Below are 25,214 nucleotides of genomic sequence, written 5' to 3' on the forward strand. Positions count from 1 at the left end.
AGCAGAGGATAGCCTCATCAATGGGAGGAAAGGCCTTTGGTTCTGTGAAGGCACTATGCCCCAGTGTAGGGGAATGCCAGGACCAGGAAGTGTGAGTGGGTGGGTTGGTGAGCAGAGGTAGGCAGGAGGGGATAGGGGGTTTTCAGAGGGAAAACCAGGAAAGGGAATAACATTTGAAATGCAAATAAAGAAAGTATCTGCTTAAAAAAGAAAGGCCTGGGAGCACAAAAAATTATATAAAATAAGAAAAAAAAAGAGTTCTGGATGTATTTTACACTTACTTAAAAATAGTCAAGAAAATAAATTTGGTATTAGGTGTATTTTATCACAATTTTAAAATGTTATAGAAGAAATCATCACAGAAACATGTTCAACCAATTCTTGTTATATTTAATCCATCCTATACCCTTCTTTTCATGTCTAAAGAAAACAAGACAGTGTTGGAATACCAACCAGAATCTCGTCCTCTGCATAGACACGGTGCTTTGAATGACGTAAGCTTCCATAAGCTTCCTTGGGCATTTTGTGTTTCAGTATTGCATATATGTTTCCAGTAAAGACCTTTAGGAAGCAGTACCAGATTAAGTTAATAAAACTTGGGAGTCAGTAACAGTTTTAGAATAGAAGGATGGTACCTCTGAGTGATGGGTCACTGTTAACCCAACTCAGAAGAATCCTTCAGAAATGGAAAAAAATAAGTTTCAGAGTTGTGCCTACTTTTAAATCCTAGAGCAAAAATCTATGTGAACCCATAAAAAGTTGGGTAAATATGATTAACTAGTAGTTAGATGATATAACCCTAGAAGTAGGCTAAGTTCATCAACTAATAAGACACAAATTGTCTTTAATTCTAAGGGAATTGGAATTCTAATTCATAATTGGAGCAAAATTAGATACAAGCAAGGTATCTTTTTTTGCTTATCCCATTAGCAAGGACAAGAACATTGACAAAGACATGGGAAAATTAGCCATTTTATTTTCTCTATTCCATTTATTTTTCCATTTATTATTTATCAAAACACACATAGCAATAACAAAATACCGACAATAAATAATATCCATTAAGAGCTTTCAGAGTATTAAGACATCTTATTTATTAAGCTTCCAATGATGAAATATGTACAGTAGAGGTACTGTGTACTGTTCCCAATTACAGATAAGGAAACTGAGTTTTTTTTCAGGTTAAATTAATGGTGAATAATTTTAAAAATATGACAAGTCACAGGCTGATACATAGTTACTATTCTAAACATTATATATAAATATATATAAGAAATTAACATAATAGACCAAATAAAAGGATTCACTTGTTATCTTTAAACTCTATATTATTGCTCTGTGATGAAGATAAACTGAGTTCCCACAGATAAACTTACCTGGCAGCACAATTGTAGCTCTGCTCCAGTGGCAGCAGCTCATGAAACCAGAGTGCACTTTTTGTTTTGTTTTGTTTTGTTTTGTTTTGTTTTGTTTTGTTTTGTTTTGTTTTTTGTTTGTTTGTTTGTTTTGTTTTGTTGTTGTTGTTGTTTTGTTTGTTTGTTTTTCAAGACAGGGTTTATCTGTAAAGCCCTGGCTGTCCTGGAACTCACTTTGTAGACCAGGCTGGCCTCGAACTCAGAAATCTGCCTGCCTCTGCCTCCCGAGTGCTGGGATTAAAGGCGTGCGCCACCACCGGCCGGCCACTTTTTTTTATTATTAGATATTTTCTTTATTTACATTTCAAATGTTATCCCCTTTCCTGGTTTCCCCTCCAAAACCCCCCTATCTCTTTCCCCCTCTCCCTGCTCTCCAGCCCACCCACCCCTTCTTCCTGGTCCTGGCATTCCCCTACACTGGGGCATTTGAGCCCTCACAGAACCAAGAACCTCAGAGTGTACTTTAATAACAAGCCCTGACCATTCTCTTCACTTGATCCAAGAACCAACTGGAAATAGCCCAAAGATACACCGAGGGAGATGGACAACAATTTCCCAGAAGTAAGTCCCATTCAGCTTGCACTTTGGAACGATTGATTAGCCCTGACGCTTGCACAATCTCCTAACAAAGGTCATGAAGCACCTGAACACCGTCATGGCAGAATCCCCGGCTCTCATCACCATCTTCCTTTTAGGATATCTACTCAGTACCGAATGTGCAGGTTTGTTTCTTTTTCGATGCTATGCTTAATATGCTTCTCCTTTAAAAACAGAAATATTTAGAACTACCTTTATCAAGTAAAGCAAGATTTCATGATTTGGCAGCTATAGTTTCTATTGTAGCAGGAAGCACGTCAGCCAGGAACTCTGGCTCTGTGGTAACTTCAGTTTCAATATTTGAAAAAACGAACTACATTTACAGGGCTTGTGGTGCATTTTTATTTAATAGATACAGTTATTCTTATGATTTGACAATATAATTCCACTTAAAATTTATGTGTCCTTGGTTTTAAAAAAATGAAAATCGGAAAATGTCTTAACAAAGAAATTGCACAATAAGCAGGAAACATGTTATTTTAGGATTTTAGACTCATCACCTTGAAATAAAAAGGGGAAACATCAAAACCACAATGGTTAATTTGCATAAAAAGTCTTTCTTGAATCTACATGTGTTCCAGTGTTTTAGAACTAGATGGTAAGGCATAGTTATAATGTTTAAACATATATTTATAGTTTAATTTCTCAGCTAAAATTGAAAGATTACGCTTTTATTACTAAGTTGCTGTCTGTAATGAAAGCTTTTACATAGATGGAAATAAATCAGCTCATCTGTCATACATCTCAGAGCTGATGTTTAGAGAACCATAATACTCAGAGGCCTCCCTAGGGGACAAAAGTAAGTATACAAATGGCCAGAAAGAGGAGTAGCTTAATTCATGCAAAGTACAGCACATCAGGGTTTCGTTTGGTTTCGTTTTTTGCAACAACAGTGGCATTACTCCCCAGGGAAAGGCACACAGGAAGAACTTACTGGCTTTAGACAAACAGCCTGATTGCCCCAGATGCATTTATCACACTTACTAGTCAACCTACTAAAGTCAAGCAAGTGACAGTGCCAGGATCAGAGGTGCCAACCCTGAGCATCCCCAGAAAATCGGCTGGTCTCCTGGTTCCCACTCCAGACATGATGTCAACTGTGGAATCAGACTTAAAAGCTGAAATGATGATGTGAGAATGCAAAGGTTAAACTGCACTAGCAAAGTGGGTAGAGATGAAAAATACATGTTGGAAACTCATTACGTGGACCATAAAGGCAGGTCATTCAACCTAGTGCATCAGATTGACCTATGTGAGAACAAAAGATCCAAGCACTCTCTTATAAAGATCCAAGCACGTCTTAGTGGTGAGGGAATCTCAGATGTAAAATGATAGAAAAAAATCATGATTTCAGAGCTGTGGCAATAATGACTAAAGAGGTGTTAAATATATGATCCCCAGACAGTATTGAGGATAAAAAGAACAAGATTGTGAGTCAGTTTGGTCAGGGAACCAGGGAAATGGCCCTGGCTGGGGAGTGGGGCTAGGTATTCATAAAGCACACTCTTCTGTTAAACGGTCCTGGGCTTTAGAACAGAGAGGCCCCATGTTCATAACTACTGCCTTATTGTGACAAATTAGAATTGGGAAATCAAAATTAGTCTGTGAAATGAATTTGTGCTTACAATGTATGCAAATCAAAATTATCTTTAATGCATGTATTTGGATATTAGTCCATACTGTTGTGGTTCGTGGTACTGTGACAAGGTACTGTGGCAGAGATGAATGGGTTCAGAAAAAAAGACTTTAATGGGAAGGGATGAGGTGTGTACCACATGCTTAGGAAGTACAAAAGAAGGAACATAATGGATGTAAAATCTCCTGAAAGATACAGTGTTTGGAGCAAGATCTCAAGAAATGAATAGTTGCCCACTATCCTTAAATGTCTGACCTGGATGGTTCATTGGGCAAAACTGCTTTCCACCAAGCCTAACAACCTGAGTTTGATCCCGAGGGTCTATACAGTGAATAAGAGACTTGACTTCCAGGATTGTCATTTAATCCCCACATGTATGAGAACACTTACAATGCATGTATGCATAAATACAGATGGATGTATATACATGTATGTGTATATGTAAACACACACACATATTCTTAGGGTTTATGTAGTCATTTTAAACACCATGACCATAAGTAACTTGGGGCGAAAAGGTTTATTTCAGCTGGGGGAAGTCAGAGAGGGAACTGAAACCAGACAAGAACCTGGAGGCAGGAGCTGATATAGAAGCCATGGAGAAATACTGCTTACTGTCTTCCTCCTCAAGGCTTGCTCCGACTGCTTTCTTACACAACTCAGAAACAGGATCACCAGCTTATGAGTAGCACATCCAAAAGTGATCTTGGCCCTCCCACATCAATCATCATTCAAGAATATACTCCACAGTTTTTCTCACAGGCCAGTTTGGTGATGGCATATTTCAAATTGAGGTTCCTCTTCCAAAATGACTCTAGCTTGTGTCAAATTGACATAAAAGCTAGCCAGAACACACACACACACATACACACACACATACACACACACACACACACACACACACACACACACACACACACACACACACACACACACACTGAGAGAACAATAAAAATAGTCACTAATGTGGAGCATTTTGTGTAGATAGTAACCCTCACAGAGAAAGATCTGTGTATATATAATAATGGAAGTATTCAAGATGCTTCATCTGGTTTAAATATTGACTGTTAGAAGAAGTAAGGCAAGAAAATGGGGTGAGCCAAATCATCCAAAAAGGGTTCTAAGCTAAGAGAGATGGAAGAGTAGAGAGCAATGTGGAGGTAAATTGTAAGAAACATATGTGTAAGAAGCACACCCTCACTGTGCTATAACACTCAGTCTAGAACACTATTAGGAACTGATGAGGCTCCAGGCCAGGGAGTCCAACCTTAAGTCTCTTGCAATCATCCAGTGGAAACAAAACAGCATAATGTCGACAATAGTAATAAAGAGAGTACTGACAATTGGAGTGATGATTATAAAATAGTGCTGATATGATTTAATAGGCACATGCATATGAAAGGTTTGGGAGACATATATGGAGTGTCTGGGGATAATGTTATAATATCAACACAGCACAGGGTCTGTAGTCTGACTTCTGACTGTAATTACAGGCTGATCCTTTATTGTGTGACAATCAGTCGGGAAATACACGAAGTCAAAGAGGTTCTTTCCATGGTTACTACCAATGATGACAATGGTAATTTTCTTGCACAGAGAGCAGTGAGAATGTAAAGACACGTTGAAGTGCATAGAAGCACTGGAGAAGGGAGAAAGCTAAGAAGGGGGAGGGGGAGATAGCATGAGCAACTTGGGAAGAAAGTGAGTAACCAGGATACACAAGCCTATAATTTTCTGAGATCATCAACATGATGATGAGGTACATGACCTTACACTTCTGTTACATTCATTTTACGTTTTAAAAAGTTAAGGTCCAGCCAGACATTGTATGGTTTGTCCATGTTCATGCAGTCAGTAAGAGTTAGATACATGTTAGATACATATATCTACATACTGAGGGAGAGAGACAGGAAAAGGAAGAAGGCAGAAAACTGAAAGATTTCAATCCTCAAAAAACCTCATCATGAATTTCAGTGAAATGCTTCCATCACTGGCATTCATATGCCAACTAAAGACATCATGGGCCTGAAGATAACATCAATTATGCCATGATTATTCCTCACGATCTTATGAGAAGCATTGGAGTCATATTTTTAGCTGGCCTACAGTTGGGAGGTTGTTGTTGTTGTTTAATATATTTTCATACAAAATAGTTTGATCATATTCTTTCCCCTCCCCCAACTCCCAGATCCTTCTTATCTCTCTACCCACCCAACTTCATGCTCTCTTTTTCTCCCTCCCTCTCTCCCTCCCTTCCTCCGTCCCTCCCTTCCTCCCTCCACCTCCTCCCGCTCTCCCTCTCTCTCCAAGCAAAAACAATGAAAATCAAAACAAACACAAACAGGCTTCTGTCCTTCGCGGGATATTTGTTGCAAAGTCATTGGGAGACTACACACTGGAAACAGCCCAGCCAGAGGAATGATAGATCACCTTGGAACGATCCTGTACTGAGCTATTTTCAAGAGATGACAAAGTGGGAACTTAACTGCTTAGTTGAGAACTTTCTTTTTCATCCAAAGTTAAACACAAATACAACTGAAATGTAACCTTTTATTGCTGGCACTCTACCAATTAAAAATAAAATTGAATTTTAATTCCTAAATTTCCATGTGTATACTGTGAAAAAAAAATCATAGTTTTTGGCTCTATGCCCCAAAGAGAAATTAGCTATGGAATTACATGAACCCAAAACAAACCTTTTCTTTAAAAACATATTTAGTTTTCTGAGGTTTTTTTTTTTCCTAATACTAAAGAACTATACTTTTAAATTTCAGTTTTCCTTGATCGTGAAAATGCCACCAAAATTCTTACCCGTCCAAAGAGATATAATTCAGGAAAACTAGAAGAGTTTGTTCGAGGAAACCTTGAAAGAGAGTGTATAGAAGAAAGATGTAGTTTTGAAGAAGCACGAGAAGTTTTTGAAAACACTGAAAAAACTGTGAGTATACCCACATCATACCTGAATAATATGTCCCAGAGCAAAAGATAGAAAATCTCTATTTTCAAAAGGAGTGTGGAACTAGAGAGGTGACTCCATATTTAGGAGCACTCTGCTATTCCAGAGCACACAGATTCAAATTCAAGCATCTAGGAAACCCAACACTCTCTTCTGACCTTTTTGAGTAGTACATACACAGGGTGCATGTATGCACACAGATAGAACACTCATACACATAAAACAAAATACAAAGTATTATAGATCAATTATTAAAGGAAAATTGTATTTCAAATCTTAAAAATATCAGTTCATATCATATCATCTATTACAAATGTTCTAAAAGGAAAGGAATCCATATCAAAATACTTTAAACACTATCATTAAGCTGTCCTCCTTTTTCCTTACAGACTGAATTTTGGAAGCAGTATGTTGGTAAGCAATTCATTTTATTTTATTTTATTTCCTACCTGCTATATGAAACACTTGAGAATTGTGCCTTTTTTCTATATAGAGAGGTTGTACAGTCTCAGTAAAAAAAAAAAAAATCAGGAAAAAAACCAAACAACTGCATCTTAGAGCTAAATGTACATTTACTGTAACTAGTAGATTCAGAGATGATTGGGATGGTTTCCAATGCCCTCCGTGTCTTGACCTACCATCCCTTCTTGTTGCCCTCTGACCACCTCTACTACTACTGCCCTCATTCCACAAAGGGGCTCCTTGCATGCCCTAGCACTGTTCCCATATTAGAGGAACAATCTTACTATCCCTGTTAGCTGAGTCTTCCCAGCTTCTTCTAAGCTAACTTCCTTACCTTGCTCAGGGACTTGTCCAAAATTCCTCCAACTCAGTAAGTCCTCCCTTGATAAGGTATTAATATTCCAACCTGCTACCTGGTCGCTCTGTCATTTTAGACACATGTGTTCTGGTCTATTATATGCATATATGGAATGAAATATATTTGGTATGAGACCCAATTCTAAATGCATAATTTGTTATATTCATATATCTATTTATAAGAATATCTAAATACATTTTAAAACACGTTGCAGAAAGATCCTGTCATACAATAATCTTTATAGTTTTGTTTATGAAACAATTTCACAGCATGATATTTTCCTCTTGCAGCACCATGTTGGTACCCAAACAGTTTTAGATTTTGGAGTGATTTGAAATTTGAGCTTTCAGATTGAGGATACTCAACCTGTAGCACTTTCCACAACAGTGTCTTGTTCGTTTTCCCACCCTCCTAGAGTGCAAGCTTCATTTCAGCAGGAGTCAGTAGCTTCACTTGTTGATAGGCTCCTGACATAACACTCTCTACAATGGAGGCACTCAGGAAATATCTGCCCAATTAACTGACCCAAAGGAAGAAATGCAATACTCTAACAATAACCAATTTTATTATTTTCTATTATATCTTTGTACACTTTCAAGTATTGTCCACAAATACAAATTTCAAAAAAATTGAAGTCCAGAAGTTGGATTTTGAGGGACATTTCACAGGCTGACTTCTTTCAGAGTATCTTCATGGACAGAACAGATAAACTTGGACATTATTCACTGAGCTCCATCTACCTGAGGTCCAATTCAATTTTCTAGAATTCCATTTCTGGAGAAACTACTAGAAAATTTCATACCCTCATAACTCTTATTTCTCCTCTTTCCATTTAAAGTTGTGAAAGAAAAGAGGTTCTCTTTGGCCTTCCTTATTTTTAAAGATGACGGATACTAAGCCTACTTCTGAGTTAGCTGACAAATTTCATGCAAACTATTTATACTCAAGTTAAATAGTGGAAGCTTAATGCTTGTCTTTAAATGCAAACCATTGGGAGCTTGGTCCTCATACTCCAATCATTAATTATGAAAAAAAAAATTTACAGGCCAATTGATGGAGGCATCTTCTCAATTGAGGTTCTTTCTTTCATGGTGACATTGGCTTAGTTAACAAACAACGAAAGCTGTTCAACCAGGACAGATGAAAAACCTTACTTTGTTCCTCATAACCCACCATTTTTTGTTGTTTGCATATATTTGGTATATACAGTTTCAGGGATGATCATTTTGTATTAGAGAACCAACTAAAAGGCTGATACTTGGAGAGGTTTCTCTCTCTCTCTCTCTCTCTCTCTCTCTCTCTCTCTCTCTCTCTTCCTGCCTTCTCCCTTCCTTCCTTCCTTCCTTCCTTCCTTCCTTCCTTCCTTCCTTCCTTCCTTCCTTCCTTCCTTCCTTCCTGCCTCCCTTCCCACCTCTCTTACCAGTTGCCTGTAATTGTTTTGTCTAGGGGTGAGACTCTGAGACTTTTTTCCCCTTCCACATTAACATGTCCATTGATATTGTCACTGTTCAAATCTTGTTTATACAGCTATTTCCAGCAGAGACTGTTTTACGGCAGACTTCCTGGTGCTCCAACTCATAATCTTTCTGCTCTCTCTTCTGTGATGCTCACTGAGCCATACATGCAAGAACTGTAATACAAATGTATTTAATAGAACTAGGTTTCTCTGATCATTGATCTCTCCATTGTGTCCAGTTATGGTTTGCTATTGTGATCTCCATTTGCTGTCCAGAGAAGCTTCTTTGATGACGGGTGGTAGCTACACTTAGCTGTGGGCATAAGGAGAAGATTTAGAATGTAGTTAGGGACTCTGCTGTCTAGCAAAGTGATAGTAGTAGGTTCTCTTCTAAGAGCCATGACCTCAGTAACCCTAAAACCATATGGACAAAAAGAACAAAAATGACCCAGCAGGTTGTAGTTAAATATTTTTGCATTTATTTTTATGTAACAATAATAATCAAAGAAAATGAATTATCAGTTTGAGTGTGGGAAACATGGAAGAGTTTGAGGAACTGGTTTGAGAGATACAAGGGAAAGGGGGAAAGTGTTTGAATTGTATTTTAATTAAAAGGCAGTGAAAATAATAAAAATAAAATAAATGCTAAAAAAAAATAACAGCTAGGTGTGGGTGGTACTTGCCTATAATCTCTGCACTGAGAAGGTAGTGAGAGAAAAATCTCTGAGGCTTGCTGCCTAGCCAGCTTAGCCTAATCAATATTCTCCAAGTTCCATGAGAGAAAAACAATGTAATGACTTTCTCTCCAGTTCCAAAAACAATATAATAAGTGAAAAAACATACCAAGGGTTGACTTCTACATACACACACACACACACACACACACACACACACACACACACACACTGAGAGAGGGAGAGAGGGAGACAGAGAAGGAGAGAGAGAGAGACGAGAGAGAGAGACAGAGAGAGAGAGAACGAGAGAAGAAATCAGTGCTACAGTTGGACTCTCATGATCCCTTCACACTGCCCATCCTGTACATGCCCCAGTCCTGCCCCAGCCCTGGCCATGGCCCCAGCCCCGGCTTCGGCCCGAGCCCCAGCCACGACCACGGCCCCAGTCCAAGCAGCATACTTTGAAGTTGGACAATGGCTTTCCAGGTCAGCTAAGTAGAGTGTTTACTATACCTTGGTTACAAATACCCATGAGACATCAAGGACATGCTTCTGTTATTACTATTTTCACTACAAACACCTAAAACAACACAGACAAGAACAAAAGAGCAATAATGCCCATACTTGTTTTCACATTGTAGTTAAGATTCTTACCTATCACAAAATTAGCCTGTACTAATCAGAAATTGCCTGGGCCAGGCTCCTCACTGCAACGTCTGGCAGTCTCTACCATGACCTCATCATACAAAGAAGCCAACTGAACTACCATCTATCAGGCATTTTAAGGCATTTTTATTAGATATTTTCTTCATTTACATTTCAAATGCTATCCCCAAAGCCCCCTATACCCTCCCCCTGACCTGCTCCCCAACACACCCACTCCCGCTTCCTGGCCCTGGCATTGTTGAATACAGTTCACAGAAGCAGTTTATAAAATGCCTATCCCATTCGCCTGTCACAGCAGTCCCACAGGTAAAGCATTATGGAAGGAAACCGAGAAGGAAACAGGCTTGGAGGGGGCAAGGGATTTGCCTTGGATCACCAAACTGGGAAGTCACAAGACCAGGAAAGGAACCCAAGTTATCTCCTAACCAACTCTTCTTTCATATAACATCTTATGATCATGAAATCTGAATGTTTTTGCTTGATTGTTGTTGTTGTTGTTGTTGTTGTTGTTGTTGTTCTTCTTCTTCTTCTTCTTCTTCTTCTTCTTCTTCTTCTTCTTCTTCATAAGGGTTTATTTATTTTCATTTTATGTATATAAGCATGCCATCTGAATAAGTGTCTGGGTACCCCATATGTGCCTGGTAACTGGAAACAAGAAAAGGGGTATCAGATTCCCTGAAACTGTAGTTGTGGACTGCAATAAACAACCATGTTAGTGCTGGGAATTGAACTCAGGTCCTCTGTAAGAGCAGCAAGTACTCTTAACCACTGAATCATCTCTCCATCTCTAGAACCCAGTAATATTTAAAAGAGAATCTCACATGGCAGGGTCTTGTCTCCTGTTGTCTTTGACCCCTACTAACTATGGCTTTCTTCTGGCCTATAGTACACAGAGACAAGAAAGCAAAGGAACACTAAATTCAAAAGAAAATGACACTCATTTTGAAGATATGTCTCAGCAAATGAGTTTCCTGTATGGCTGGCTGCAAGCCCAGACCCTTTCACTAAAACACCCTAAATAATTCAGATTCATTGGTCTATAATATAAAGTGCAAATGTAGCTCATTTTTAGACCAGTTCTGAGCATCAATAATAATAAACCAGAGATAATGTATTTTGTTTTCATACAATTGGAACAAATTGCAGTATCTGTGCAAAGCACATTGGATCAAGGGGCAGAGAGGGCAAGGTCTAATTTTTACAGCAATCCAATTTTCCAGAGAGTTTATTTCTGAAAAAGGATACTAGCTCCATAGTCGACAGACCATGGACACGTGTTTCCATCAGAGAACAGGGAATGTGGTCGTCTACACAAGAAATGTCAAGGGGTTTGGCTAGAAAGTATGACTAATAACTAGAAATTTCTCTTTGGTTCTTCTCGTTTTTCTCTCCTTCATACCATTTCATCTCATTGTTTTCTTTCTCATATGTGGAGTCTTACAGACATAGCTCAAAATACATAGCCCTCTCCTTCTGGTTGGGTTCATCCTATCCCTTGATGCTTTCTTAGTAGTATGAGCGGAGGCCAGACACTAAGAAACCAGACTTAAAGGTTTCCTTCTGTTCCTGACCCTTCTCCATTTGCCTATTCATTCTCCCTGTTTTTGTTTGTTCTACTGTCAGCATTTTCAAAGTCTCTGTAAATGTAGAAACTTTGGAAAACACAGAATGGAATGGATACAGCAAGTGTATTCCTGAAGGTCACCCAATAGTACTTTAAGCTTCTGATGATACACATAACATAGTTGCCTACTTGGAACCTAACTAGTATGCAAAAAACCTATTATCTTTATGCTTCTGGCAAGTTTGCTGTCACAGCCCCTTATTTCATATGATACATAAACATTAAAAGGCAATACAAGGAAGTAGATACATTTGCCCTATATCAGTGCTACCAGTCCATGAGTGAAAACACCTTTATCTTCTAACATGGTTTGTTGTACAAGACCTTCAATAAAATGTCCTCGTATGAAATATAAATAGTATTCATTGAAGTGGTTTAATTCAATTTAATTTATGGTTAACTTGTCCCCATTCCATGAAGAAACACTGATATTCCTTCTCATTGTATGCTGAATATAATATTTCCATACAAACACATTTCCCCCTCTTTCCTTGGATTATATAAACAGTGTATGCCTCCTTCTGTGAAATTTTTGAGGCTGGCATTAGCCTGAAAACCTTTGCTGCAGTGACTTTTAGAAACTTGGAAAAGCAGGCACATCACTTGCCTATATGCAGATAGCTTGCAGCTCAGTAGTTCCCTAATCCTAAAATCAGAATCCTACCCTCTTAAATCTCTTCAGGGGAGGACTGGGCATTTTAGGCAGCTCTCTGATAATTCAATTTCTTAACCTGTCTTAAAGATGGAGATCAGTGTGAATCAAATCCTTGTTTAAATGGTGGAATATGCAAGGATGATATTAGTTCCTATGAATGCTGGTGCCAAGTTGGATTTGAAGGAAGGAACTGTGAATTAGGTAAGTAACCTTTTATGTATTCATATTCAAACTTTCCTTTTTAAACCAGATGAAACAGGATATTTAAATGTCTTTATACCACACAATTCTCTTAAAACACATTTTCTATGCTTATAAACATTTACTTTCTCTATAGTCACTTTCTAGGACAAGAATTCAAGCTAGTATTTAGGGGTAATGTTCCATTCACTTTATGTATTAATCCCTAATAATCCTTAATATGTCTTCAGTACCGTTATTATCCCTCACTTTATGAGCAAGAAAACTTTAGCTCAAATATCAAATATAAAAATGGTTGAGCCAGGAAGTGAACTTCTTGTACTGTACTCAAAACTCTGAGAAAACTGCACCCATAAAAAGATTGGAGCTTGTGACTGAGTTACTGTGGATTTAGATAAAGGAAGTGAATAGCCTATAGAGCTGGGCATGGCAGGTCCCCATGTAATAAGAACTCTTCCAGATGAACAAAACATTTTATAAGTTAAATTTGTTGTAAAAATCAGAGGTTGTTCCTTGATTCAATGTATTGATTATATCGAAGAGTAAACAGAAGAAAAAAGTATCTTGCAAAGGCAAGATTTTTGTATACTTTCCTGGAATTTTTTTTTTTTTGAGATTTTGGTCATTTGAGCAGTAAAACCCCAAGGTCCTTTATCTCCTTAGTTACTGCCTCTGGATGCAGTATTGATGATACGGTGGTTGAGAAGAAGCACATGGGACCAAGAAAAGATGACACACTCCGAAATTCTGGGAGCATAAATGTACAATCTGAGGGAAAGACTCTCACACCGCATGGCTAAGGATAGAAAGGAGAGAGGTAGCAGGACACTATTAAGGCAATATAGCCATTGCTCTGACACACGAAATGAAAGGCGGCAGCAGCTGGACTGCTCCTATTGAGAAAGGGGATGAAAGTCCCTGTAATATTGTTCAATACCAAGGGGAAGTGCATTGATCATCTTTCTTTGAGATCTGAAAGATCTCAGAATAAAAAGGAAAGTTGAAAGGACAAAGGAATTGAAAAAGAAAGAATGAACAGAAGTGGGTGAGCTAACATACTCAGACTGGACTTGCATTTGTTTAGGATTCCTGGTGTGGCAATAAACCACTGCTTGAGTTCCCACTCCTTGGGGGTGGGGGTGTTAATTGGTTCAACATCCCTAAAGTGCCATTCTTTCTGAAAGATTATAATTTCAAATTCCATATAAGTGAAACTCAGTCCTCATATTCCAGATACATACAGAAGTTCTTCGAGTAGTTACTCTAAAACCATTGGAGTAAAGGGGATGAATAACAGTCTTTGCTGTAAGTGAAGGTTACAGTGTAGTAGGTGGTAATTACAAACATAAAGGTAGCTCAGTGGTTAAGGAGCACTGACTGCTCTTCCAGAGGACCTGGGTTCAACTCCTAGAACCAACATGGTGGCTCACAACTCTCTGTTCCAGGAGATCCAAAGCTCTCTTTTGGCATCCACAGGCACCAAACATACACATGGTGCACGAATTTACATGCAAGTAAAACATACTCCTATATGTAAAAATATAATAAAATATATTTTAATTTATAAACTTTTAAAAACATAAGTCTCTAATTCATTTTTTACACTCCATATTCCATTCCCCATCTCTCCCCATCCACACTCTGACTGCTCCACATTCCTCACCTCCTCCCTACCCCACCCCATCTCCACATGGATGCCCCCATCCCCCACCTCACCTGACCTCTAAACTCCCTGGGGTCTCCAGTCTCTTGAGGATTAGGTGCATCATCTCTGAATGAACACAGACCCAGCAGTCCTCTGCTGTATGTGTGTTGGGGGCCTCATATCAGCTGGTGTATGCTGTCTGTTTGGTGGTCCAGCATTTGAAAGATCTCGGGGTCCAGATTAATTGAGACTGCTGGTCCTTCTACAGAATCACCCTTCTCCTCAGCTTCTTTCAGTCTTCCCTAATTCAACAACAGGGGTCATCTGCTTTTGTCCATTGCTTGGGTGCAGATAACTGCATCTGACTCTTTCAGCTGCTTGTTGGATCTTTTCGGGGGCAGACATGCTAGGACCCTTTTTGTGAGCACTTCATAGCCTCAGTACTAGTGTCAGGCCTTGGGACCTCCCCTTGAGCTGGATCCCACTTTGGGCCTGTTGCTGGACCTTCTTCAGGTTCCTCACCATTTCAATCCCTGTAATTCTTTCAGACAGAAACAATTATGGGTCAGAGTTTTGACTGTGGGATGGCAACTCCATCCCTCACTTGATGTCCTATATTCCTGCTGGAGGTGGGCTCTATAAATTCCCTCTCCCTACTGCCAAGCATTTCATCAAAGGTCTCTCCCTATGAGTCCTGGGAGTCTTTCACCTCCCAGGTCTCTGGTGCATTCTGGGGGGTCCACCTAACCTCCTATTTCCTGAAGATGCCTGTTTCCATTCTTTCTGCTGGCCCTCAGGACTTCAGTTCTTTTACCTCACCCAATGCCAGATCAGGTTCTCCTCTAACCCCCCACTGCCCCCCTACCCGGTCCACTTTCCCTCCCAGGTTCCTCCCTCCCTTCCCACTTTCTTTTCTCTCCCAAGGGGGACTGAGGTGTCCTCACTTGGTCACTTCAGCTTGTTGAGCCTTTTGAATTCTGTGAACTGTATCTTGTGTATTCTGTATCTTTTTTTTCCTTTTGGCTAATATCCACTTATTAGTGAGTACATACCATGTAGCCACAAATAGTATAAAATATCTTGGGGTAACTCTAACCAAACAAGTGAAAGACCTGTATGACAATAACTTCAAGTCTCTCAAGAAAGAAATCGAAGAAGATCTCAGAAAATAGAGAGATCTCCCATGCTCATGGGTTGGCAGAATTAACATACTAAAAATGGCCATCCTACCAAAGGCAATCTATAGATTTAATGCAATCCCCATCAAAATCCCAACACAATTCTTCAAAAACATAGAAAGAGCAATTCTCAAATTCATCTGGAAAGTCAAAAAAACCCAGAATAGCCAAAACAACTCTTAACATTAAAAGAACAGCTGGAGGAATCACCATCCCTAACCTGACTCAAGCTTTACTACAGAGCAATAGTTTTATTTCATATTTCAGGATATTTTGTATAAATGGTTATCTGTGTGCCATGTGCATGCAATGCCCATAGAGGCCAGAAGATGGCATAGGATCCTCTGCAACTGAAGTAAAAGGTGGCTGTGAGCCTCCATGTGGCCTTTGGAAACTGAACTTGGTTCATCTGAAAAAGTAGCAAATGCTACCAATGAGTCAGTTCTCCAGCCCTCTATCTTATTTTAAAAGATAGCTTAAAAGGAGGAAAAGAATACAGTTGAGGAATGTGGACATAAGTTTGGAGTTCTATAACAGGATGCACTGTGGTTGGGGAGGTTATGGTCCACAAAGAAAACTTGCTAAGTCAGCAACTGGCAATAACTCAATGCCAATTGAACTCCTTGGTTCCCACATTTCTGTTTGGTCAGGGCTCTAGCTATACTGCAGCCACCACCATGCTTAGCCTCTAGGGTATTTTGATCAGATCCAACCAATTTGAGAAAGGGTTTTTTCAAAAAATCTTTTCAGCTCAGCTGATTCAGAAACAAAATGGGAATTCTGTCAGAATACCCTTTATCTCTGATACTACAGGAGAGCAACAACAAAGCATAGACAAACTCCCATTTAAGCTTCTTGCCTCCAGCTGAACTAAACACAAATCTGAAAAGTCACAAGGCATCACAGGTATGTGGGCCCATGCCTTACCTTGTCTTGAGAAAGGAAAGATTTCCACTATTGTGACCCTTTGCTCTTTTTCCCCTGTCCATCAGGAAGGCTCTTAGTTGGGGGAGTAAGGAGCAAATATTTGGGGCATGCTTTCTAGTTAGAAAACAATTAACTGGCTACTGGGTCCCTTTGGCTAAAATAAATATCTTTGAATTTCCTCTGCTGCAGAAGAGATGCAAATGTCCATCAGGCAGATTAAGGTCTGCAAGAATCTAGTCAGCCTTTCCTCCCGAAGAATGCAGAAAAACAAAGTGGAAAGTAAAAATTACAAACAAAAGAATAGTTTCTGGGGGTCTTTTGTTGTTTGCTTGCTTGCTTTTTCAATTTTTCAGCACACCACAGCCCCAACTGTCTCATTTATTATGTATTTTGGGGTTGGGAAAAATGTTGAGGTTAGCCGAATAAGATGTTTTCTGGCAAACCTGTTCAACAAAATTGTGTTAAGGTTCCGGTGAGCAACCCTCTGCTATCAGGAAGAGAAAGAAAACACATGCTTTAAATGGTTCCTCAGTGGATATTCTAGGTCCCAAGGCCACCCTTGGGACTAAGAAAAACCCAACCTCAACCTAGCGTGTGGCATCTAAGTGCTGGAAAATTGACTGAGTTCAGTTCTGTTTCTCAGGTCCTGCTCTATTGACCTCTCCCCTGGAATTTCTTGTGCTATGATTTTATTTCTAGAATCCTGAACCTTTTGACTGCAGGCAAAAGCCTGCTGATGTTACAGCAATACATCCATCCCATCACACGCATCAAACAAGCCAAAGATCAAGAGTAGCAGCAACATGCTGGGCCAGAAAGGGCAATAGCAAACAGGAAAAAGGTTGAGAGGTCTGGTTACTTAACCAAGGACACAGAAGCAGAATAGAAAAATCACACCAAGTTTACTCATTCCCTAGAACACAACTAGCCTGTTCTCCCCACCCACCTCTGTTAACTTATCACAACCTCATATTGAGGGAACATTTTCTACAGGTAGTATTTGATTTGGCTGAACACTTTAGTATTGCTTTGTAGCAACAATGTGATAGCCAGGAACAAAAAAAAGTAACCAGAGATGTTATTACCACTTGAGGAAAAGACCTCAAAGCTAAGGAAATACAAAAGACCATATGCCATCTTTTTTGTCATAAATTTAGTGGATTAATGGTAGCAAAAATGAAATCTAAGGTCAGTTCCTTTATTCCCTTCCCCTGATAATAGTTTATTTTATTTTCCTCCCCTGATTTACTGGACTATGCAATTAAAATAAGTAAACATACAGAAAAGATTTTGTATATGAAGGCAATAGAAGTAGCAATTATATTTGTACCAAAATAAACAGAATATAAATTTTGGAACAGTGTAAAAATTGAATGCTTAGTAATAAAACATATACAAGTACTCTACTCATACTCTGGCTTCTTTGGATATATACACACACGCACATCAGTATTTTATTTTATTTTATTTTTTCAAAAACATTGCCCATTTCTTTTTCTTTTTTTAATTAGATATTTTCTTCATTTACATTTCAAATACTATCCCGAAAATCCCCTATACCCTCCCCTGCCCTGCTCCCCAACCCACCCACTCCCGCTTCCTGGCCCCAGCATTCCCCTGTACTGGGGCATATGATCTTCGCAACACCAGTATTTTTAACAAATAGTAGAATAGGTGGGTGAAAATGTATTAATACAATGGGACTACTACACAGCAATGTAAATGAACTATTGGTTTACAAAACCACATAGATGAATCTCATAAATAAATTGCTAAGCCATAATAATATATGTGCTGTTTATATAAAGCTCATGAACTATCAATAGTGTTTACAATGTTTGAAATGCAGGTAATGACTCTTGTAATGGAGGGAAGGTAGAATGGCTGGGAGGGAACATTATGGAACTTGGGGCAATTGATGATGTCCTACTTACTAACCTATGAAGCATTAAAACAGGTGCACTTACTTTGTAAAACTTCACACAAAGGTTTTATTGACTTTTCCTGGATTTATGTTTCACTTTAATAAATAGGTCTCTAATCATAGTTCATGATTTGGTTAAAGTACAATTTCCAAATATTTAGTTGTACACAATCTCAAAATATTGCTGACACCATCGTCACACCTTTCTGAGAATCTTATTTTACTTCATCTTTCTTCTCTTAGTTGGAGGCTCCCAGATTGTTTCAACTTGTGTTGAACCCATACATGAGCCAGTGGTTCCGTATACTTTTTTTTGAAGTGTATGTCAGATGAGCCATTACGGTTTTTTTTTTTTCCTTTTCTTTTCTTTTAGATGCAACGTGTAACATTAAAAATGGCAGGTGCAAGCAGTTTTGTAAAAACAGTCCTGATAACAAGGTAATTTGTTCCTGCACTGAGGGATACCAACTTGCAGAAGACCAGAAGTCCTGTGAACCAACAGGTCAAAATCTAAATAAGTTCTTTAAAGAAAACTTGCATCTAAATCTTAAGCATTTAAGCTACACTATTTTAGGCTTTTTAAAAAGGATTTATTTATTTTCATTTTATGAGTGTCTTGTCTGCATGTTTTTGGTTTGTTTGTTTGTTTGTTTGTTTTTGTTGGGGTTTTTTTTTTTGGCTATTACCAGTATTTTTTTACTTTTAGTTTAACTATGAACAAAATTGGGTTGGGCTAAATTAACAACTTTAGTTTACATGAGCATTTACTTATAAGTCATTTTGATACTAAGTACATTGAATAAAAAAGAAACCACAATTACATATAGACAGATAATATGCATACCTATTTTTTATGCCATGCATGTGCTATGCTTCTGGAGGTAAAAAAAAGATGATATCAGATCCCGTCAAACTGGAGTCTCAGAAGTTTAATGAGGTACTGTGTAGGTGCTCACTAACCCACCATAACCCCAGCTATAACCCGGGTTCAGATCCTCTGCCCTTAGATTACCTTATTCCAGTAGTGCTGGCATCAACTCCCTTTTGTAACTGAACAAAAGATTAGTATCTTGAAATAAACAAATTAACTTTCCAAATGTCACCATAATTTCACACTTTAATAATTATGTACAGCTTGAATTCTTTTCTAGGGCCATGTTTTTTTTTTTCCTCTGATTTCTGTATTACAAAGAAATCGATTTCTGTGATCGCTATATGCAATATTTGAGGTTCAGTACATCAAATCAATAATACAAAAGACATATAAATACTTGGTTGACTGATAGGTTTCCAATTAAAAAAAATGATGCTAAATGTTAAGCATAAGTCTGGTGGAGCCTAAGTACTTCCGTCTATGAAAATGACTTCCTGACTTGTGTCATCAACTGAATTTTTGAACTTGCTGTCACACTAGATTCAGCCACTGTTACATGCTTTCCTAGGCTGATCTACATCGTCTTTACAGTAAAGGGAAAGGCAAGGCTTCATAGCTGTGGGAGCATACCACCAGGTCGACACCTAATTCCTCTATTTAGAACATCTCCACACTCGTTTCTTACCTCTGAAACCACAGTTTTGATTCAGAGAAAGGGAGAGAAGCTCTGTAAGACTAGCAGAAAGAGAATAAATCAGTTAATATGCCAGCCTGAGGAGCCGAGGTCAGATACTCAGTATAGAAAGGCCAGGCAGTGTGAGCCCAGCACTGACTGAAAGGAGAGGGTAAGATAGGACCAGCTAGAAATCATGAGCTCCAGACTCAGTGAGAGATCCAGTCTCAAAAGGGTAATTTGGAGAGCAGAGAAATAAGTGAAGATGTTTGATGTTAACCCCTGGCTTCCACACATCCAAGCATGGACAATCATACCAGCACATACATGTGCCCACACCCATATAGCATACTTACAGATAAAATATAAACACACTTTTAAAGCAAGCCAGATAGAGCTTCTCTTATGTTTCCAAAAACAGATCTTTTATTAAATTGTGAACCACTCCCCTGTAACTGTGGGTTTGATACCTATCTCAGCAATGTACCAGGCAGAGGAAATTAAAGAAAAGGACAGAATACAACAGTGCACCTGCTACAAACAAAACCAAGAATCTCTGACGTTTCACCTTCTGCCTGCTTCTTCACATGTACTGACTTACCCGGCCCTTGCCTTAGAAGTGTGTCTGTGTTTGTCTCTCTGTGTGTTGTGTATGTGCACACACATGCACACTTAACATTTAAAAAGCTAACTTCTCATGAAGGCAGCTAGTGCAGAAGTTTAGTCCTTGTAAACACTTTTATGTTCTAAGAGAGGAAAAAAAATTGAAAAGTGTCTCCAACTATTAAGAGTTCTATTTGAATGTAGCCTTAGCTTTAGCAGAGTAACTAGGCCAAACCTAAAATAGCTGTTCTGCCTTTTGAAAGATGAAGGCCCCTCTTTTCAAGCCATTGTTGATCGTGTGTATTTGTGCATAAGTATTTTGAACTAATTTCCTATTTTTTTCAACCACAAGCTGCTTTCATGATACTTAGCCACGGCTGGTTGCTATAGAAATGCCTGGTACATGAAATGTATCTAAGAGGAGAGTAAAACATGAAAATGAAGTGTGAGGTGACTTTGGCTACAAATTTCCATTTTGGTGGTCCCCGGTGTACCAGTAGATAATTTGTTGAGAAATAAGTCAAAAATTCCATGTTGGAATCTCTAGTGCATAAATAATCTACAAAAAGGCCCTATTAATAGGAAGTAGTGAGAGCCTTTAGCTTCTCCTAAAAGGAAAATTCCACAGCATACCTTCTTGATCTCCATCCAGGGCAAGGGAATTTTGAAGGAAGACTTTAATTAAGAAACTAGATAGAAAGTAATTAGATTTCTTTTTTTAAAAAATCTAATAAATTTGATTCCAGAACATCTATTTTATTTCCATGAAGATGGTGGATTTCAGAGCCCAATGTTTCCCATGGAAGCTTTGAAAACTTTACATGAAAATACTACAGTCAGCCTTTTAGTTTGAAAAAAAAAAAAATATATATATATATATATAAAACATCGACAGACTCAATGTGATAGCAATGAATGAGGCTCATTCTCAATTATTGGAATGCATTTCTATATGCCACGGTGGAATATCAGAATATTCTCTTTTTTCTATTTTTGTAGTTCCATTTCCATGTGGGAGAGCTTCTATTTCATACAGTTCTAAAAAGATCACGAGAGCTGAGACTGTTTTCTCTAATATGGACTATGAAAATTCTACTGAAGCTGTATTCATTCAAGATGACATCACTGATGGTGCCATTCTTAATAACGTCACTGAAAGTAGTGAATCACTTAATGACTTCACTCGAGTTGTTGGTGGAGAAAACGCAAAACCGGGTCAAATCCCTTGGCAGGTACTTTATATTGATCATGTGTCTAACTAAAGGCTGGGGCTCAGATGACAGAAGACAGGCCAGCTGAGGAACAGGGCTAGGATATTAGAAAGACCTGTGGGCATTGGAGAAAAATTAGGTAAATTGCATCACTCGGCAAAATAAAAAGCCTTACTGGTAAGCATATGGTGAAAGACAAGTCCAGCAGCAGCTACCAGACAATGTTCCAAAGAATTTGGCATTAAACAAATAGCACAGTAGAATTCCAAACAACTTATTAGCAATAGGCATGTCCATAAATGAGGTCTCTCTGTCTCTCTCTCTGTGTCTCTGTCTGTCTGTCTCTCTGTCTCTGTCTCTGTCTCTGTCTCTGTCTCTCTCTCTCTCTCTCTCTCACACACACACACACACACACACACACACACACACACACAAACACACACACACACACACACATTGGGACTCCTGCATACCCTCAGGCCCTAGGAAAACCAATGAGATGATCTCTAGGCACAGACTGACTAACTGATGGGGATAATGAAAAGGGACATATGTGGAAAGGATTAAAGCAAAACTTACTTCTTAGAATAAGCACATGGGCTCTGATCTACTGCCACATTTCTCCAAGTCTGACAGTATGCCCAGATCACTAGGAATTTGTCAGGTACACAGTCTCACACTCCACCTCAATCTCCCTGGATTTGAACAACTAGAGAGTGAGGCCCTGCAATCTGGGTTCAAGGAAGCCCTGCAGATCATTCTGATACTGTAGTTTAGAAACCCACTGTCCTAAAGGACACACACAGAAACCTGTCTCCAAAATATCAAATAATGGAGTCAATCTATGCTGTCCTCCAAGTGTGTTCACCACAGAAACTGCATATACAGTATTACCTGTGCATATTGTTTTAAACTAAGAGTTAGATTAGGAGCAAAACCCAAGCCTTAACTATATATTTAACCAAAGCCCAAGTGATTCCATCAGAGAGGAGAGACAGGCCACCTCCTACCTCAATGAAAGGAGCCAGTCCAGACCTTACATAAAATTGGGGGTCAGTACATGTGGATACTTTACTTAACTAGTTAAAAACATTAAAATTTTTTCAGTTTCTTTGTCACTTTTGCCACACTTCCAGGGAATAATGGCCACATGTAGTTGGTCACTATTTTACTGGACAAGGCAGGTATTAAGAGAAATTTTCCATCATTACATGTATTTCTGTTAGATAGTACATATCATGGTTTACTCTAGCTTAAAACTCCTTGGGTCATAATTATAATTTAGTAGTGATTTCAATGATTCTTCACACGACAATAATTTCTCTAATAAAATATGAACTTCTGATAGCTTAAATGACACTGCAATCATCAAATTAGCTACAATTTAAGGAGGTCAGGTAGATGTTTGCATCTAAATATCACATTTAACAGCACTAGAAATTTCTGAAACTAGCTATGTATACTAGCTATGGGTCTATCAAGAATTCTTCGAAATGTCTGCTACTCTGCCATTTTATAATATACTAGATGACAGATGTCAAACATGTATTTGGGGATAGAGGAAAGTCATATAGACACTAAACATGTAGGCAATAAAATACACTGTGTATACATTTATATACCCTCTGGCCCTCCTTAAGGGCACCATACCAGAGCTACTTCCCTTATCCCGCACCATCCTTTCCTTTGCTCTCACAGCTTTATTGTTCTTCACTGTTCTTAGTCAAACTAATCCTCTTCAGTGACCTTTCTTTAAACAATCTCTCTTGGGTAATGGCACAGTAATGTTTTCATTCTATTTGACATCAGTATAGTTAACTCTATTTTTTTGTTTTGTTTTACATTCTCGTGTATTTTTGTTCCTTATATCCCTAATATACATGTATAAGGTGGTTTAGATTAGTTACCTTTCTGTTGCTGTGACAAAGCACCATAACCAAAGGCGACTTAAGGAAGGGAGAACTTACTTTGGCTTGTGATTCCAAAGGGACAGAGTCTATCACAGTGGGGAGGCAGGGCAGCAGGAACTGGAAGCTGAGAGATCACATCTTGAACCACAAACATGAGACAGAGCCAGAAAACAGGAAGTAGAATGAGGTGATGGATTCTCAAAGCACACCCGCCAGCAAGGTGCCCCAGCTCCCCAAAAAGCGCCAATACCTGGGAACCAAGTGGTCAAATGCCCTAGCCTATGGGGAAGACATCTTTCATTTCAACCACCACAGTGTCCCTAACCCCGCCCCCCAAATCCTATAACTTTGATCCTCCATGTATTTTAGGGGCATAAAGCAATTTGTCCAGAGACTTATTGACTAACAACATCATTTCCTCTTTAAATAAGGTAGAATGCTTTTAATCCCAAGATGTTGTGTTAACATTGCCCCTCATTAAACAAAATAGAAAAAAACACAGTTAAACCAGAACTAAAATGGGGGACATAGTCTCAGTTTTGTCACATAATCTGTATTTTTCCATCCACTCTCCTTAGAGCAGATGCTTAGCAAATACCTATAGAAATAATTTCTTAAAGAAATTTTAGTAAATCTAGAAGAGACTACTAGGTGGTGGTTGCACTATTTCAAATGTTACCCCCTCTCCTGGTTTCTTAGACAAAGAAGAAACAGGAAGTGAAAGCAACCACGGCCTCTTCTCACTTGGGAAATGATCAGCTCTGCCACATTGGGTAATCTGTCACAAGAGAGTACTATAGTTTTTAATTAGCTTATTTATTCTACATGTATAAATATTTTGCCTGAACATATGTCTGTGTACTACATCTGTGCCTGGCTCCCAGAGACATCCGGTTCCCCTAGAGCTGGAGATGCAGGTTGTTGTGAGCCAAGATGGAGATGCTAGAAACAAAACATGTCCTTGATAAGAGTGCCAGAGCCATCTCTCCAGGATAACTAGATTTAATTACAGACAAGACTGCACCCAGATGTTGTGGCCAAGGCATTGTGAGAAAGTGAGAGCTGACGTCTTCAATGATCTCCACACTACATCTCTGGTTCTGAAATATGAACTACCATTTGCAACTGTCACCAAGAAAAGTGTCTCGAGTTGCTGATGTTGCCCAAAGGCCTTTCCATTCGGACTTGATTCTTTTGTTGGGGAAGTCAGTTGGAGTAAGGGACAAAGTGAGCACTCAGGAGTAAAGAAATCCCACAAAGAACAAAGAATTTTCTTTCATCAGGAATTACCAACAGTTTGAATGAACTAGACATGTTTAGTCTGTTAAAGGGTTTTGGTGGTGCTGGTGGTATTTCAGTAGTAGAGTGCTTTCGGAGCATCAGTGTAACCTTGAGTTAAAGTCTCAGCATGCACACATACACACACAAACACACACACACACACACACACACACACACACACAAATTTAAATGATCTGTCCACATCTTGCCAAGGGGGTGGGGAATAGAAAAATATCTGTTTCTTTGTCAGCTTACAGGTAAAAGTTGTAGGTAGGTAGTCTGGTCTCA

The 25,214-nt window shown here is 38.8% G+C and overlaps 1 protein-coding gene across 3 annotated transcripts in view; it reads left to right on the forward strand.

Annotated features, from left to right (window-relative positions):
• The first annotated feature begins 1,914 nt into the window (after positions 1-1,914).
• F9 (coagulation factor IX) overlaps positions 1,915-25,214 on the forward strand; it is a 31,432-nt gene continuing 8,132 nt past the window's right edge. The window contains exons 1-6 of one of the 3 annotated variants that reach the window (NM_007979.2): positions 2,050-2,137; positions 6,423-6,586; positions 6,994-7,018; positions 12,587-12,700; positions 18,748-18,876; positions 21,524-21,756. In NM_007979.2, the coding sequence (NP_032005.1) occupies positions 2,050-2,137; positions 6,423-6,586; positions 6,994-7,018; positions 12,587-12,700; positions 18,748-18,876; positions 21,524-21,756 (753 nt within the window). Of the gene's footprint in view, positions 2,138-6,422; positions 6,587-6,993; positions 7,019-12,586; positions 12,701-18,747; positions 18,877-21,523; positions 21,757-25,214 lie in introns of all 3 variants that reach the window. The other 2 variants (XM_030251221.1, NM_001305797.1) reach the window with 2 other exon arrangements.

The sequence above is a fragment of the Mus musculus genome, chromosome X, assembly GCF_000001635.26.
Source record: "Mus musculus strain C57BL/6J chromosome X, GRCm38.p6 C57BL/6J".
Taxonomy (NCBI): Eukaryota; Metazoa; Chordata; class Mammalia; order Rodentia; family Muridae; genus Mus; species Mus musculus.